Source organism: Xyrauchen texanus, chromosome 10, assembly GCF_025860055.1.
Source record: "Xyrauchen texanus isolate HMW12.3.18 chromosome 10, RBS_HiC_50CHRs, whole genome shotgun sequence".
Classification (NCBI taxonomy): Eukaryota; Metazoa; Chordata; class Actinopteri; order Cypriniformes; family Catostomidae; genus Xyrauchen; species Xyrauchen texanus.
Window position 1 is genome coordinate 9,041,227 of NC_068285.1, and position 16,912 is coordinate 9,058,138.

General features: G+C 38.0%; 2 protein-coding genes across 2 annotated transcripts in view; both read right to left on the reverse strand.

Moving 5' to 3' along the window:
* Positions 1-12,234, reverse strand: part of LOC127650393 (NACHT, LRR and PYD domains-containing protein 3-like) — a 41,477-nt gene extending 29,243 nt beyond the window's left edge. The window contains exons 1-8 of the mRNA XM_052135807.1: positions 12,065-12,234; positions 11,565-11,645; positions 6,992-7,099; positions 6,443-6,559; positions 4,054-4,170; positions 3,840-3,956; positions 3,293-3,409; positions 3,079-3,195 (exon numbers count right to left, since the gene is read on the reverse strand). Coding sequence (XP_051991767.1) covers positions 3,079-3,195; positions 3,293-3,409; positions 3,840-3,956; positions 4,054-4,170; positions 6,443-6,559; positions 6,992-7,099; positions 11,565-11,617 — 746 coding nt within the window. The 5' untranslated portion in view covers positions 11,618-11,645; positions 12,065-12,234. The remainder of the gene's footprint in view (positions 1-3,078; positions 3,196-3,292; positions 3,410-3,839; positions 3,957-4,053; positions 4,171-6,442; positions 6,560-6,991; positions 7,100-11,564; positions 11,646-12,064) is intronic.
* The window catches only part of LOC127650391 (NACHT, LRR and PYD domains-containing protein 12-like), a 195,884-nt gene that overhangs the window by 112,304 nt on the left and 66,668 nt on the right, over positions 1-16,912 (reverse strand). The window lies entirely within an intron of this gene.

Here is a 16,912-nt window from a genome sequence, read left to right on the forward strand (position 1 = left end):
ACTGCTTTTCATGCCTGTTAAGACTGACTACAGCAAGAGCCAATAGCATTCAAGTGCACACTGTGAAGGAGCATTTAATTGGCTTATACACAAACCTTAATCCACATTTTATGAATATTAAAAAATGATTGAAGACCATACAGTTAAAAGGACATGAATTACAGATGGAAATAATAATAACATTATTTATATGGCTCTCTTTCGGCAATCCAGCACAAAGTGCTTCACAAAACATAAAATCAAAACACACTCAGTAAAACACAAGGTTAATAATAAAATTTACAAAGTAGTAAAATCAAGTTTATACAAATTAGTTTTTAAATGAGATCTAAAAACAGACAGATTCAGCAGATCTAATGTCCCAGGACAGGCTGTTCCATAATCGTTGGCCTTTGGTGCAGAGCGTGAGATATTTAGGCTTTTCTAAAACTTTTTCTGTTTAGTAATAATTAGCCCAGTGTTCTACCCGCTCTGTACGGGACTCGAACCGGTGTTACCGGCATGGGAGGCAGTTGTGCCAACAAGGAGGCTAAAGGCTACAGCCTCCAGCATCAGTCACTAGTGCATCTCTTGAGGTCCCTCCCATCCGGGTCACGGCACCATTGTGACGCTCCTGTTCTACCAGCTCTGTACAGGACTCGAACTGGCATCTCCGGCATGGGAGGCGGATGCGTTAACATAAGGAAATTAAAGCCCAAATTATACTTCGATTTTGACACGAACACTCAGCGTATTCATACAGCCGAACGCGAGCCTGTCAAAGTACGCTCCATTTGATGGTGCATGCATACACAAGTATTTGGTGCATGAGCTATGACTGTTATAAGACACAGGAATATATATCTTCATGAATTTAGACACATAAAGACGTCTTTATACTCCTTCAGAAAATGGTGTCAAGACTGTTATGGTGTTTAAACTTGTTTAAACTTTTGTAGACATGCAAACTCCATTTGTCTTCTTTTGTGTTTGTTTTAAAGACTGACTTTAGCGTGAGCCAATAGCATTTGAGAGCGGGCTGTGACAGAGCATATCATGGTTGGACCCACTGAGTGAATACACCCCTTCAAATAAACTAGTCAGTCATTTTGTTCATGAACTGAACAAAGTTGAATTTACAGGACTGGTTCAAGAGCTGCAACCAACATGAATGAATCAGTCATCATGAACGTTGATCAGCTGAATAAGAGGAGGAGCTGCAAGTTGTTTTTTCATATCATCAGTTGCGTTCAACAAGAAAAGGAGCCAGATGAAAAATGATTAAAAGGTGAGTGATGACCACACATTACAATGACATACGAATGTTATTGAAACTCATAATTATTTTTAGGCTATTATTGTTATCCTTTCTTTGTATAGCTCGATAAAAAGTTGTGTTTAGTAGTTCACAGTATGATAGATATGCTTTGTTATCATTTTAGGGGAAAGACGTTTGATGCTTTAACACTGCAGTGCTGAAGTCTCTTAGTAGAATTTTAATTTGAGAATTAGTTTGAGATTAGCTTTCGGTTCAATGTTTTTACTTAAAAGATGGTCATTTTGTACCTGTGCATGCACAAAGACGTAACTTGAAGATCTGTTCAGTAAACGAATCAGTGAACAAATCTGAATGAATATTTTTGGTGAACAGAATCAAAATAGTCGAATCACTGAAATTAATCAAAATCACCACTACTAATGAATGGGAAAAATTGGAACGCCCAATGGCCATGGATGTAGAAGCCTTACAGGCAAAAGAGACCATCACCTTTTAGATACAGATATCATCTGTCAATCAACTTGAGATCACGCATGTGCATTGGCTAAACAAGCTGGTAAAATTTTGTTTTTAGCATGATCTGAGGTAAAGAAGCACAAATTATAATACCTGTGTTGTCAGATTTTACTGCAGGTTTGAAATATGTTCTTTTAGTGTAATCTTGACCAACCATTTTAGAGATTTCAGTCTTTCCCCAGTCAAGTAAATAGGAACTGCACTTTTATGCTGCTTGATTACACAGAAAATAGCTGCATGTATTGAGTTATTTCAATGAAAAAATGAAGTCTACTTGAATCCTTTTGTGTTGGGACACATTTATTTATTTATTTATTTTTTAGTTTAGTTTAAAGAAACTGTGGCAGGGGATTTCTAGTTCCCAGCATGCTTTGCTTTGGACTCAATAGGAAGAGTAAACATTACAAGTAGGTGTTATTTTATGTGTTATTGTGAAAGATGGATATAAAGAAGGATATTTGCCAGTATTTCATGTTTTGTTATGTTCAGATTCAGAAGAGTTACTGTTATGTTGAAGTTTTGGGGGTTACCATTTTGGTGAAAAGTGGAGCTTGACCTTATGATTGAACTATGATCTTAAGTCAGGTACATGTGATTTCTTTATTGGACAATTTCTGTACTAACCAGAACATAGTTACCAAGCTGAACTTTAGTGCTTCCCACCAGCATGTATTTAACATACTCAAACTCACTGTACAGTCTATGAAGACATTAGGGCTCTAAAGAGATATACATGTTTTAAAAATGAGGTTTAATGGGGGTTACTTTGACATGTTCAATTTTGTAGTGTTTATCCAATTCAATTAGGTTCCCTCACAAGTATTTGAGCTGAGATTACACATTTAAACACATTAAAACATGAGGAATCACAGACCACAACTGAATCAAGTTAAGCCAAATATTTTTGGTGTGCATTATATCAAAATACTAATTGACCTTTCTTGACAAAATTGTTTTTCCTCACTCCAGTTGATGTGTGTTCACCCTTAAATTCAATTGGCACATCCACAGACCGGTCACTCTCAGAATAAAGACAAGAGTTGATATAGTTGATTTTCTTTCACATAGAATTAATCTACTGTATCTCTATCTATCTTGAACAAAAATGTTGTACCTCAGACTAGTTGATGAGTGTTCACCCATATAACTGAATGGCTCATCCATAGACTGGTTACAGTGCTACAGGAAGCATTGAGCATTACGCAGTGATTTTAAACAAATGTACACATCACAATCACAAGACTAATCGTCCCTCAGACTGTGGTGTACACGTTCATACTGTCAGTCAACATGAGAGTCCTCACCTCACATCAGCACAAGGGGTTTCTGAACTGAATTCAGGTGGATTATCCATAGACCGGTCTCTATTCATGGACACACATCTGGACTCTGTTGAGTCTGATCTCTTCATATGGAGTTTACTTTAACAGAATAGAGACAAGAGTTGATATAGTTGATTTTCTTTCACATAGAAATAATCTACTGTATCTCTATCTATCTTGAACACAAATGTTGTACCTCAGACTAGTTGATGTGTGTTCACCCTTTAATTGTAATGGCACTTCCATAGACGCGTTACTCTTCATGGACACACAGCTGGACTCCGGTGAGTCTGATCTCTTCATATGGAGTTGACTTTAACAGAATAGAGACAAGAGTTGATATTTGTTCATTTAAACCTCATGAAGACAATTAAAACACTTTAGGTTAGAGTGGGCAAAGAAACACAGACATTGGACAACAGATAATTGGAAAAGAGTGTTATGGATCTTAATCCCATTGAGCTTTTGTGGGATCAGCTAGACTGTAAGGTGCGTGAGAAGTGCCTGACGAGAGAGCCAAATTTATGGCAAGTGCTACAGGAAGCATTGAGCATTACACAATGATTATAAACAAATGTACACATCACATGTACTGTATATATGGATGACAGTGGCATATAATCAGTATTGGACCAATTGATAACATTTGTTTTAACTGTTATTTTTTACACTGGATTCTTTCTAATCGTCCCTCAGACTGTGGTGTACACGTTCATACTGTCAGTCAACATGAGAGTCCTCACCTCACATCAGCACAAGGGGCTCCTGAACTGAATTCAGGTGGATTATCTATAGACCGGTCTCTCTTCATGGACACACAGCTGGACTCTGTTGAGTCTGATCTCTTCATATGGAGTTGACTTTAACAGAATGAAGACAAGAGTTGATATAGTTGATTTTCTTTCACATAGAAATAATCTACTGTATCTCTATCTATCTTGAACACAAATGTTGTACCTCAGACTAGTTGATGTGTGTTCACCCTTAAATTGTAATGGCACTTCCATAGACGCGTCACTCTTCATGGACACACAGCTGGACTCCGGTGAGTCTGATCTCTTCATATGGAGTTGACTTTAACAGAATAGAGACAAGAGTTGATATTTGTTCATTTAAACCTCATGAAGACAATTAAAACATTTTAGGTTAGAGTGGGCAAAGAAACAGACATTGAACAACAGATATTTGGAAAAGAGTGTTATGGATCTTAATCCCATTGAGCTTTTGTGGGATCAGCTAGACAGTAAGGTGCGTGAGAAGTGCCCGACAAGTGCCGGCATACAAAAGTATTTGGTGCACGTGCTATGACTGTTCTAAGACACAGGACTATATTTCTTCATGAATTTAGACACATAAAGACGTCTTTAAACTCCTTCAGAAAATGGTGTCAAGACTGTTATGGTGTTTAAACTCGTTTAAACTTTTGTAGACATGCAAACTCCATTTGTCTTCTTTTGTGTTTGTTTTAAAGACTGACTTTAGCGTGAGCCAATAGCATTTGAGAGCGGGCTGTGACAGAGCATATCATGGTTGGACCCACTGAGTGAATACACCCCTTCAAATAAACTAGTCAGTCATTTTGTTCATGAATTGAACAAACTTGAATTTACAGGACTTGTTCAAGAGCTGCAACCAACATGAATGAATCAGTCATCATGAACGTTGATCAGCTGAATAAGAGGAGGAGCTGCAAGTTGTTTTTTCATATCATCAGTTGCGTTCAACAAGAAAAGGAGCCAGATGAAAAATGATTAAAAGGTGAGTGATGACCACACATTACAATGACATATGAATGTTATTGAAACTCATAATTATTTTTAGGCTAGTATTGTTATCCTTTCTTTGTATAGCTTGATAAAAAGTTGTGTTTAGTAGTTCACAGTATGATAGATATGCTTTGTTGTCAACACTGCAGTGCTGAAGTCTCTTAGTAGAATTTTAATTTGAGAATGACTGCTTTCGGTTCAATGTTTTTACTTAAAAGATGGTCATTTTGTACCTGTGCATGCACAAAGACGTAACTTGAAGATCTGTTCAGTAAACGAATCAGTGAACAAATCTGAATGAATATTTTTGGTGAACAGAATCAAAATAGTCGAATCACTGAAATTAATCAAAATCACCACTACTAATGAATGGGAAAAATTGGAACGCCCAATGGCCATGGATGTAGAAAGGAGGCACTGCCTTACAGGCAAAAGAGACAATCACCTTTTAGATACAGACATCGCCTGTCAATCAACTTGAGCATTGGCTAAACAAGCTGGTAAAATTTTGTTTTTAGCATGATCTGAGGTAAAGAAGCACAAATTATAATACCTGTGTTGTCAGATTTTACTGCAGGTTTGAAATATGTTCTTTTACCGTAATCTTGACCAACCATTTTAGAGATTTCAGTCTTTCCCCAGTCAAGTAAATAGGAACTGCACTTTTATGCTGCTTGATTACACAGAAAATAGCTGCATGTATTGAGTTATTTCAATGAAAAAATGAAGTCTACTTGAATCCTTTTGTGTTGGGACACATTTATTTATTTATTTATTTATTTTTTAGTTTAGTTTAAAGAAACCGTGGCAGGGAATTTCTAGTTCCCAGCATGCTTTGCTTTGGACTCAATAGGAAGAGTAAACATTACAAGTAGGTGTTATTTTATGTGTTTTTGTGAAAGATGAATATAAAGGAGGATATTTGCCACTATTTCATGTTTTGTTATGTTCAGATTCAGAAGAGTTACTGTTATGTTGAAGTTTTGGGGGTTACCATTTTGGTGAAATGTGGAGCTTGACCTTATGATTGAACTATGATCTTAGGTCAGGTACATGTGATTTCTTTATTGGACAATTTCTGTACTAACCAGAACATAGTTACCAAGCTGAACTTTAGTGCTTCCCAATAGCATGTATTTAACATACTCAAACTCACTGTACAGTCTATGAAGACATTAGGGCTCTAAAGAGATATACATGTTTTAAAAATGAGGTTTAATGGGGTTACTTTGACATGTCCAATTTTGTAGTGTTTATCCAATTCAATTAGGTTCCCTCACATAAAGTATTTGAGCTGAGATTTTACATTTAAACACATTAAAACATGAGGAATCACAGACCACAACTGAATCACGTTAAGCCAAATATTTTTGGTGTGCATTATATCAAAATACTAGTTGACCTTTCTTGACAAAACTGTTTTTCCTCACTCCAGTTGATGTGTGTTCACCCTTAAATTCAATTGGCACATCCACAGACCGGTCACTCTCAGAATAAAGACAAGAGTTGATATAGTTGATTTTCTTTCACATAGAAATAATCTACTGTATCTCTATCTATCTTGAACACAAATGTTGTACCTCAGACTAGTTGATGTGTGTTCACCCTTTAATTGTAATGGCACTTCCATAGACTGGTCACTCTTCATGGACACACAGCTGGACTCTGTTGAGTCTGATCTCTTCATATGGAGTTGACTTTAACAGAATAAAGACAAGAGTTGATATTTGTTCATTTAAACCTCATGAAGACAATTAAAACATTTTAGGTTAGAGTGGGCAAAGAAACACAAACATTGAACAACAGATAACTGGAAAAGAGTGTTATGGATCTTAATCCCATTGAGCTTTTGTGGGATCAGCTAGACTGTAAGGTGCATGAGAAGTGCCTGACGAGAGAGACAAATTTATGGCAAGTGCTACAGGAAGCATTGAGCATTACACAGTGATTATAAACAAATGTACACATCACATGTACTGTATATATGGATGACAGTGGCATATAATCAGTATTGTACCAATTGATAAAATGTTTTTTATCTGTTATTTTTTTTACACTGGATTCTTTCTAATGGTCCTTCAGACTGTGGTGTACACGTTCATACGGTCAGTCAACATGAGAGTCCTCACCTCACATCAGCACAAGGGGCTCCTGAACTGAATTTAAATGGTTGATTCATTGACTGGTAACTCTTCATGGACACACAGCTGGATTCAGGAGATTCTCCATGAATGACACTAAAACACAACAGCAATTAAACACTGTTTTACAAACTACAAACTCGCACAAACACTCTTTTCCTCTCATCAGTTTCTCAGTTTTACTCTTCCCAATATTTCTCTCTTCTTCAAGGGAGGGAACATGTTCTTTTCCAGTGTTTTCAGTGTCATGTTGTCATTGAAATCAATATTTATTATTTTTAGTAGCAGTGGTCACTAAGAGAAAATGACTACATCTCATTTTACATTGAATTCTTTCCATCTTGAGAATATTTTTGGTTTAGGACAGTGAAAAGCAGCACACTGGAGATTGTAGTTTTCCTGAAGTTTCTCTGTAAAGTTGTGTGCAAACAGTCCGAACATGAGACTTTGAAATACATGCTAACCAGCTGAACATTGCTGATTCTCACACACCTTGTGTGTTTTATTGAAGATGTCGTGTTGTTGTTATGTTACACACAGGAACTGTTCGGTCATGTTTAATGCACAGTCCTAGTTCAACATTCAGCTACGACTGAAGAGTTTCAAATTTACATGCCAATAAATGCACAGAATTGATGTACACTAGGCAAGGCAAGGCAAGTTTATTTATATAGCACATTTCATAAACAATGGTAATTCAAAGTGCTTTACATAGAAGAGATTAAAATAAAGAATAAAAAAAAATAAATAAGAATAATTGAAACAGTTTAGAATAAAATAAAATAAAATACAGTACAAACAGTCGGGCACACAGTGGCACAGTGCTCATTCAGTAAATGCACAGCTAAACAGATGTGTTTTGAGTCTGGATTTGAATGTGACTACTGTAGGAGCACATCTGATCTCTTCTGGAAGCTGGTTCCAGCTGCGGCTGGCATAAAAGCTAAAAGCAGACTCTCCTTGCTTAGAGTGAACCCTTGGTATTTCTAGCTGATGTGATCCTAATGATCTGAGTGATCTGTTGGGTTTATATTCAGTGAGCATATCTGCAATATATTGAGGTCCTAGCCCATTGAGTGATTTATATACCAGTAATAATACTTTAAAATCAATCCTAAATGTATCTGGGAGCCAGTGTAAAGACCTGAGGACTGGTGTGATATGTTCATATTTTCTGGTTCTGCTCAGAATCCTGGCAGCAGCGTTCAGTATGAGCTGCAACTGTCTTATGGTCTTTTTGGGAAGGCCAGTGAGGAGTCCATTACAATACTGCCCTACAAAGGCAAAACGCCGTAACATCATGTTTGGTCAAAAATGAGTTAATGTCATTTTTGGGGTATTCAAGACCTCCTTTATCATGTGAATAAATATTAAATATAAATATAGTCAATTTGATTGTTTTAACGAGAAATTAAAGGGCTATGACAACCGTAACATCCAAAACCATACGAGAAACCGCAGCAGAACGCCGTAACAGTTGTTACGGCTCTTAGCCTTTGTTCCGGCACGCTGAAGTTGAGTTTAAGGTGTTCTGACTTTGTTTCGCCTGGCATCAAGAGAGATGTTACGGTGCCGCTGTGATGTTACTGTACTCTGGCTTTGTAATACTGTCAAAGATTACCGCTCTTTTATTGTCACCAAACCGCGTAACATACACACGACACATCTTTGAAATAAAGTGTAGACTGCCGACTGCTTGTTTGTATTATTACTCTGTGATAGCGATGTGATAGGGCGATGGTTCAGATCTGTCAAGGTCAGTGACAGCCCGGAGCTAGCTAAATTTAATCGGTGTCACGTAAATTAGCGCTAACGTTGACGCTGACACTCGCCTCACATCAGATGCTGAAAACCAAATATTAAATGCAGAGGCATCCTACCTTTCCATGCAATCCGATATAATCCATAGAAGATATAATCCATAGCAATGCACGTCATCTGCTGTATCCACAACAATCCATACGTGTTTGAGCCATATTTCCTTCTTGCAGGTGTTCACATCAGATTTTACAGCTAGTTATCGCTAACGTCCGTACAAAGTAGGCTAACCTAAATAGTAAAAGAAATTCCAACTTTTTTTCAGTATACTCTGTCTATATTATCTCAGAATTAAAAAGTAGTAATCCAAGTCAAGTTCGTTGACTGAGCATCTTGAGCAGTTTGGTGGCCCTTAACCCTTTAACTGTCACCCCTCCCCCTTTTTTCGCATAGACATGAAAATCACTATCCAAACTTAAATGGTTGTATTTCAAGAATGCTTTGTCATATATACCTATGGACAAGTTGTGTTCCAAATTTTAGGTTGATATCTCAAAAAATGAGCTTTCAGTAAGATTTTATTTGGAGCAGTAAAAAACTTGGAATGAGCAGTCTCTAATCTCTAATGTATTGGTCTAATGTTTAATTAATTATTACTCTATATCTTGCATTTAAATACATATACCTTTGTATTCAATTATAATTAAAAGTATGCAAAGTAACTTACTTATGCAAAGTATAATGCAAAGTAACTTATCTGTTATACTGTTTAACTGTGTTAGTGTTGCCGCACTATCCTGATCATTATAGCACTAAATAGGAACAACCAAAGGTCTTCTATATAATTTCAAACAAATACCATGATGACTAGACCTTGGTTAGGTGTTCTTATAATGGATGTAAGTATGGTGAACAGCAAGTAAATATTGATTATATGTCAGTTACGGCCTTTTGCCTTTGCATGACTCCTGATTTTTGGCACATGATACAAAGGCAGAGTACATTAACTGCCAAACAAGGGTCAAAGGTCAATTTTGAACTCAAGATTTTTTGCATACAAACATTTCTTCTGTATAGCAACTAGTTGTGCAATTTTGGGAGTCCTACCTATAATACTTTTGTCTGGACAAAACAGAAACTTTAAAGTCATTTTTCTCAGTTTCACACTCTAGTGAGTTAAGGTCTTTTGCTTTTGCAGGGCAGAATAATCCACCCTGCTGGTGATGAAAGCATGCACAAGTTTCTCTAGGTCTTGACTGGAAACAAAGCATCTAATTCTTGCAATATTTTTCAGATGATAGTATGCTGATTTAGTTATTGCTTTGACATGACTACTGAAACTAAGGTCTGACTCTAGAGACACACCAAGATTCCTGACTTGATTTTTAGTTGTTTGACCCCTAGCGTCAAGGTATGCATTCACCTTGAGAACTTCATCTTTGTTTCCAAACACAATGACTTCAGTTTTGTCTTTGTTTAACTGAAGAAAGTTTTTGCACATCCAACTGTTAACTTCATCAATGCATTGGCACAGGGAGTCAATGGGGCTGTAATCGTTAGGTGATAGGGCTAAGTAGATCTGTGTGTCGTCTGCATAGCTGTGGTAAGCACTTTGGTTCTTTCTCATTATTTGGCTCATTGGGAGCATATACAGGTTGAACAGGAGTGGCGCAAGAATTGAGCCTTGAGGGACTCCGCATGTCATGGACATCCACTCAGACTTATGGTCTCCTATACTCACATAATAACCTCTCCCTTCTAAGTATGACTTGAACCATTTTAGGACCATCCCAGAAAGCCCCACCCAGTTTTCCAGCCTGTCAAGAAGTATGTTGTGATCAACAGTGTCAAATGCAGCACTGAGGTCGAGTAGTACCAGTACTGATAATTTGCCTGTATCAGTATTTAAGCGAATATCGTTTATTATCTTTATGAGCGCTGTCTCTGTAATGTGATGCGATCGGAAACCAGATTGAAAATTATCCAAGTATCCATTTGAGTTCAAGAATTTGTTCAGCTGATTGAAGAAAACTTTTTCAATGATCTTGCCTATGAAAGGAAGATTTGAGATCGGTCTATAGTTGCTTAATATGGTCTTATCCAGATTGCTCTTTTTCAAGAGGGGCTTGACAACTGCAGTTTTCAGGGAGTTTGGAAAACTCCCAGAGAGAAGTGAGAAGTTTATCACTTCTAGGAGATCTGCTTCTAAACAGTTGAACACACTTTTGAAAAAAGATGTGGGAAGTGCATCAAGGGCGCAGGTTGATGTTTTAAGGTGCTGTACGGTTTCTTCCAAGATTTTGCAATCAATTTCTTTGAAATCAGACACAGTAACTACTTTCTCAGGTTGTGGTTTGATTTGTCTGACCCCAGCACAACTCAAGGATATGCTGATCACCTTTCTGATATTATTGATTTTTTCAGATTTATACAATGTAATGTGATGCTTTCTGAAAAACTGTTTTCACAAGAATTAAATGCTGTGGTCAATCCTCAAAAGGCAAGTGGACAAACAGAAGCCCACAAATTGTGATCAACTCTGAGCACTAATAAGTCATAATATATGACTGTTTGCATATATTTAATGTTTTTGCCAATAAAAGCCTTTAAAACGTTTGAAATGCTTATCATTGTTTTCCAGTATATCATAGAAACATGTGAAAATAGAATCTACAAATACTGAAGCAGCAAACAAACATAACATTTATTTCACTGCCAATACTTTTGGCCACGGCTGTAGTGTTGTGCAGCATATCAGAAATATCTATCAGTGTATTTTTTTAAAGCATTGAAATCCTCTGACCTCTTGACCTTCCCTGTGTCTGTCTGTCCACTGAGATCCTTTGTGGAGTCCATGACATCATCTGAACAGTCCACTGAACACCTGTCAACAAACGGGACATCATCTATATTTGTGACGTGTTTATTTGTTCAATACTGACACATATTTGTTTTTATTTGTCCTCTAGTATATTCCATTAGAAATGAATCAATGAGGTTCAATTGCAGACTGTCAGCTTTTATGACTTGTTAAACACCAGCATAAAGAGAAAACATCAGAAGACTCAACAGAAGAAAACAAAGCAACGTTTCAAGTCAACAGAAGAAATAACATTTCAGTGCCAAAGAAACTGAACACATACTGACAATTCAGATAAAAGAGCAAAAGTCTCAGTATCTGTTTGTTCTGCTGTGATTAATACTTAGATATCTGTTAGATGTCTTACTGTAGCTGATAGTTTGAAAGGTTTATTATTGTTGTCTTGTGAGTTTTGGTTTGTTTAGCAGCAGTTCAGTACTCACCTGTCAAGAACTGTTGATGTTCACTTCCTCTTTACTGACTAGAATATCACCTACAAAATACTTCACAATGAATTTATTGATTGTTTCAGACGATTCAGTGGAACAAAAACTGTCAATTTTTCTCTGTTTCTCTCATCGTTTAATTTCCTGCTCTTGTCACAAAATGGATCCTGTTTTACTAGTTTCACTTTCACCTGTCACCTGAGGAGGAGGAGTCTGAAAGAGACAAAAAACATTTAAAGGCGCAGCAGGTGTTTCATGCCCTTAAAGGGATAGTTGAGCCAAAATTATAAATCGGTCATAATTTTCTCACCCTCATGTTGTTCTAAACATGTATGACTTTCTACTGTTGAACACAAACAACTTTAGTCAACATTCACTTTCATTAGTGGGGAAAAATATTCAGTGACTGAGGCCTAACATCTCATTTTGTGTTCCACAAGTTAAGCGGGTTTGGTTCAACATGAGGGTGAGTAAATTATGATAACCCGTTCACTTTTGGCTGAACTCCCTTTAAAGCTTGAAAAAATTAAAGTCAAGTGTTTCCTGTTTGTTTCAGATACAGTTTTCAGTTATTTATTAAAATATTGAACACCCAATGATTTTAAAAACATGAATATCTACATCACACTATGATGAACTAGATTGAAATGAGTAAACAGGTGAATATCTCCTCATCATTCATATTAAATCATTGTCTCTTACACACATGGATCTCTTCAGTAAACCAATCACTTTATTTCTCAGTAATTTCAGTGTCAGACACAAAGATCTCAACCGAACTGCAATCAAGTCTTTGTGACTGGATCTCTGACTGTTTTTTTTATTTTGTATAGTAATGTACCGTTCTTCGTAAATACAGTTAAATGCTGTAAATGAGAGATCTCTGACTGCGGTATGTCCTGAATTTACAACGCAACACTTGAGGATATCTGAACAGCTGATGAAACACTACATTTACTTCAGGTAAGAAACTTCAGCTAAAGTGTGTCATTTCTGCAGCACTAGTGTCTCTAAACTGAATTACAAAAATAAACAAGTGTGTGTGTGTGTGTGTGTGTGTGTGTGTGTGTGTGTTTGTGTGTATGTGTGTAGTGTTTTTATGGAATAAGAAAGAGAGAGACACAGAGGTATAACGTATGGCATCTTTACTGTATTTTCTCTTAACTCCTTTTCCCAGTCTGACGCTGATACAACTCACAGCGCATGTGCAATGAATATACCGTAATACATGTAACATAGATGCACCAATATACCACACTCCTCCCTCTTAAGACTGGAACCTAACATAAACCAAACTTAATATGGTCTTGCCTAAAACACATGTATTATTTTAAAGTGACCAACAAATTTAACTATTATGTTTTCTTGAACAATATTTATCTACTACTAAGACCTAAAGATTAAGTCTTTGTGGCGCTTTACGTTGCCTTTGTGGATAGCGATGTTCTGTTTGAGCTTCCTGAATTTGATCAGGTTGGCCTTCTGGATCAGACGTTCTAGCTCTCTGCATTCCACCAACTGGCAAGCAATCAAAGATGTCATCATTGATCCCTTCACGCTGCTGTTCTGAAGACCTCGATGGTAGCATGTGATCGACATGCACTTTAACTTGTTGATGGCCTACTTGCACACAGTAAGTCAGAGGTCCTTTACACTGCAGAATAGTGCCTGGTATCCAAAGCTTTTTGGGATGTCTGAAGTCTCGTACCAATACCCTCTCTCCTAAACTGAATGTCCGGAGTGACTTTGATTTCTTATCATGCACTTTCTGCTGTTGAATCTGGTGCTTGGTTACAACATCCGACACATCAGGCTTTATCAATGAAAGACGAGTGCGTGGTTGCCTTTTCAGGAACAACTCTGCTGGTGTGCGTTCCGTGACAGTGTGTGGTGTATTCCTGTATGTGAACAAGAAACGGGTACTGTATCTCATAGTCATAGGCCAAGAGAAGCAACGCCCTTCGTTGCATTCATAATGCAGCCAGAGTTGGAACTGCTGACGTTGGTCCTAATATGGCCAAAAGTGGTTTGTGATCGGTCAGTAACACAATTTTCTTCCATATAAATACTTATGGAATTTCTTTACACCGAAAATTATGCTCAAAGCTTCCTTTTCTATTTGAGCATAATTTCGCTCACTAGGTGTCAGAGTCCGTGATGCAAAGGCAATTGGTTGCTCTTCTCCTGACGGAAAGATATGTGAAATGACTGCACCCACGCCATATGGTGAGGCGTCACAGGCAAGTCGGAGAGGTTTTCCTGGATCATAATGTGCAAGGCACTTACTGTTCAGTAGTCGTTGTTTGCAGGCTTTGAATGCCTCTTCACAATTTGGTGACCAATTCCATTTTGTGTCTGCTTGCAAAAGCTGGTGCAGAGGGTGCAATAATGTTGAAAGGTTGGCCACAAACCTTCCATAGTAATTTAGTAATCCTAAGAATGACCTTAACTCTGAGAAATTCCTTGGAGCTGGTGCATTTATGATTGCTTCCACTTTGTCTTCTGTAGGATGCAAACCCTGCTCATCTATCCTGTACCCCAAGTATTCTACTGAGTCTTGGAGGAAAGCACACTTTGCGAGTTTCATCCTCAGTCCATGCTTCTCTAGCCTGGCCATCACCTGATCCAGTACTGCTAGATGTGCTTCTTCAGTAGATGCAGACACCAAGATGTCATCCATAAAACAAACCACATTGTCTATGCCTTGCAGTATCTGGTCCATTGTGTGCTGAAAAACAGCCGGAGCTGTTGAAATACCGTAGGCCAGGCGGTGATAACGGAAAAGACCCTTGTGGGTGTTGATTATCAGATACTGCTCTGACTCAAGATCTAGAGGTAACTGTTGGTATGCAAATGACAGATCAAGTTTGCTAAACACTTTACCTCCTGCTAGAGTGGCAAAAAGATCCTCAGTGTTTGGTAGTGGATATTCTTCAGGGAGTATACAACGGTTTACAGTAACTTTGTAATCACCGCACAATCTGACAGAGCCATCCTTCTTGGGAACTACTACAATAGGCGCCGCCCAATCACTTCGTTCCACCTTAGTGATGATTTCATTTCTTTGTAGTCGCTGCAACTCTTTCTCCACAGCTTCTCTCAGAGTATATGGGACAGGTCGCGGCTTATGGAATATTGGTTTACTATCTCGCTGAACTCGAATTATAGCCTGGAAATCTCTAATCTTTCCATAACCATCTTTAAAAAGATCCTTATGCTTGTCCAATATGGCTTTGAGAGAGAGCTGAGTTACTGTCTCCTGTTTTAGACTGAAAATGTTACCCCAGTCAAGCTTGATCTTCTGCAGCCAATTCCTTCCCAGTAATGGTGTTTTGTCACCCTTGACTACCATCAATGGCAGTCTCCATATCTTTCTGTTATACTGGACTAGCATCTGGACTTCTCCCAGCACTGGTATTGTATCACCTGTATATGAGGAAAGATGAATTTCAGCTGGCTGCAAGGGGCAGTCAATCAGGAGCTCTTTGTATACAGATTCTGGAATTAGAGAGACAGATGCACCAGTGTCAATCTGCATGGTTACTGTCTTCGCTGAGAGTTCCAGTTGCAGAAATAGTCCATCTTTCTTTCCTTGAGCAGTATAAACTGTAAATAGTTCAAATGCATCATCAGAAGCACTTACGTCAGTCCTAGCTGTCACTAACTGGGCTTTACCTGCTCGTTTACTGCTTTTGCAGACCTTTTTCAAATGGCCTGTTTTACCACATGCATGACATCCTGCAGTATGGAAATGGCATTCATGTGGCTGATGACCCTCTCTACCACAACGTTGGCATGTCATTTTTCGTCTGGCTGAAGAGCACTGTGCCATTCTACTCAATGCTTTCTGTGGTTTGCCCGTCTGTCTTCCCCGTGAAAAAATGGCAACATTGTGAACACCAGCACTGGAATGGTCAGCACGCTCTGTCAACTCTTTTGTATCTTTGTATGCCAGTTCAAGGCCAAGAGCAATTTCACAGGCCTGTTTGAAAGTCAAATCCTTCTCAGATAAGAGGCGCTTGCGGTAAGCTTCACCTGACATACCACAGACGAACTGATCCCTCAGTGCATCATTGAGGAACTGGCCAAACTCGCATGTGCTAGCAAGCCTTTTCAGGTCAACAATAGTCTGTTAACGTTTCACCTTATTGCTGATATTGTCTGTGAAATCTGAAGCGTACAGCGATCAATATTGGTTTTGGCATGCAGAGACAATGTTTCAGACATTTCTTTAAATGTAAGTTCTGTCACTTTCCTTGGTTGACTCAAATTCTTCAGAAGTCCATACTCTGTGGGACCCAAGACACTCAGGAACACGTCAGCTTTCTTTTCTGCTGCAATGTCATTTGCTGCAAGCCATCTTTCAAATCGTTTTAAGTAAGGCAACATTGTGAACACCAGCACTGGAATGGTCAGCACGCTCTGTCAACTCTCAAAATCTTCTTTTTTTACTTTCAAATTCAGGAACTCTGCCAATCATTGCCATTTTGCTGTCAATTTAATTTGTGTTTATCACCTCCGTGCAATTCTTTTTTTCACAGTTTATCTTGTACTTGCGATTTCTCCATGAAGTACTAAGGATAGCCACTAGATGTCAGTCTTCCGCTTTTTCTGGAGCTGCAGGCTGACTACTCTCATCCTTCACACTATGCGATCGCCTTTAATCTTCCGATTTCTAATTGCTTCAATAACTGGCGAAATATTTCTGTAGTATTGCAAATTTACTTGCACTTTCACATTTCTTCGCTGTGGAATTCAAGTCCTCGTCGCCACTGTAGTGTTTTTATGGAATAAGAAAGAGGGAGACACAGAGGAAACTTCGTGTGTGTATGCACTAACATTTAA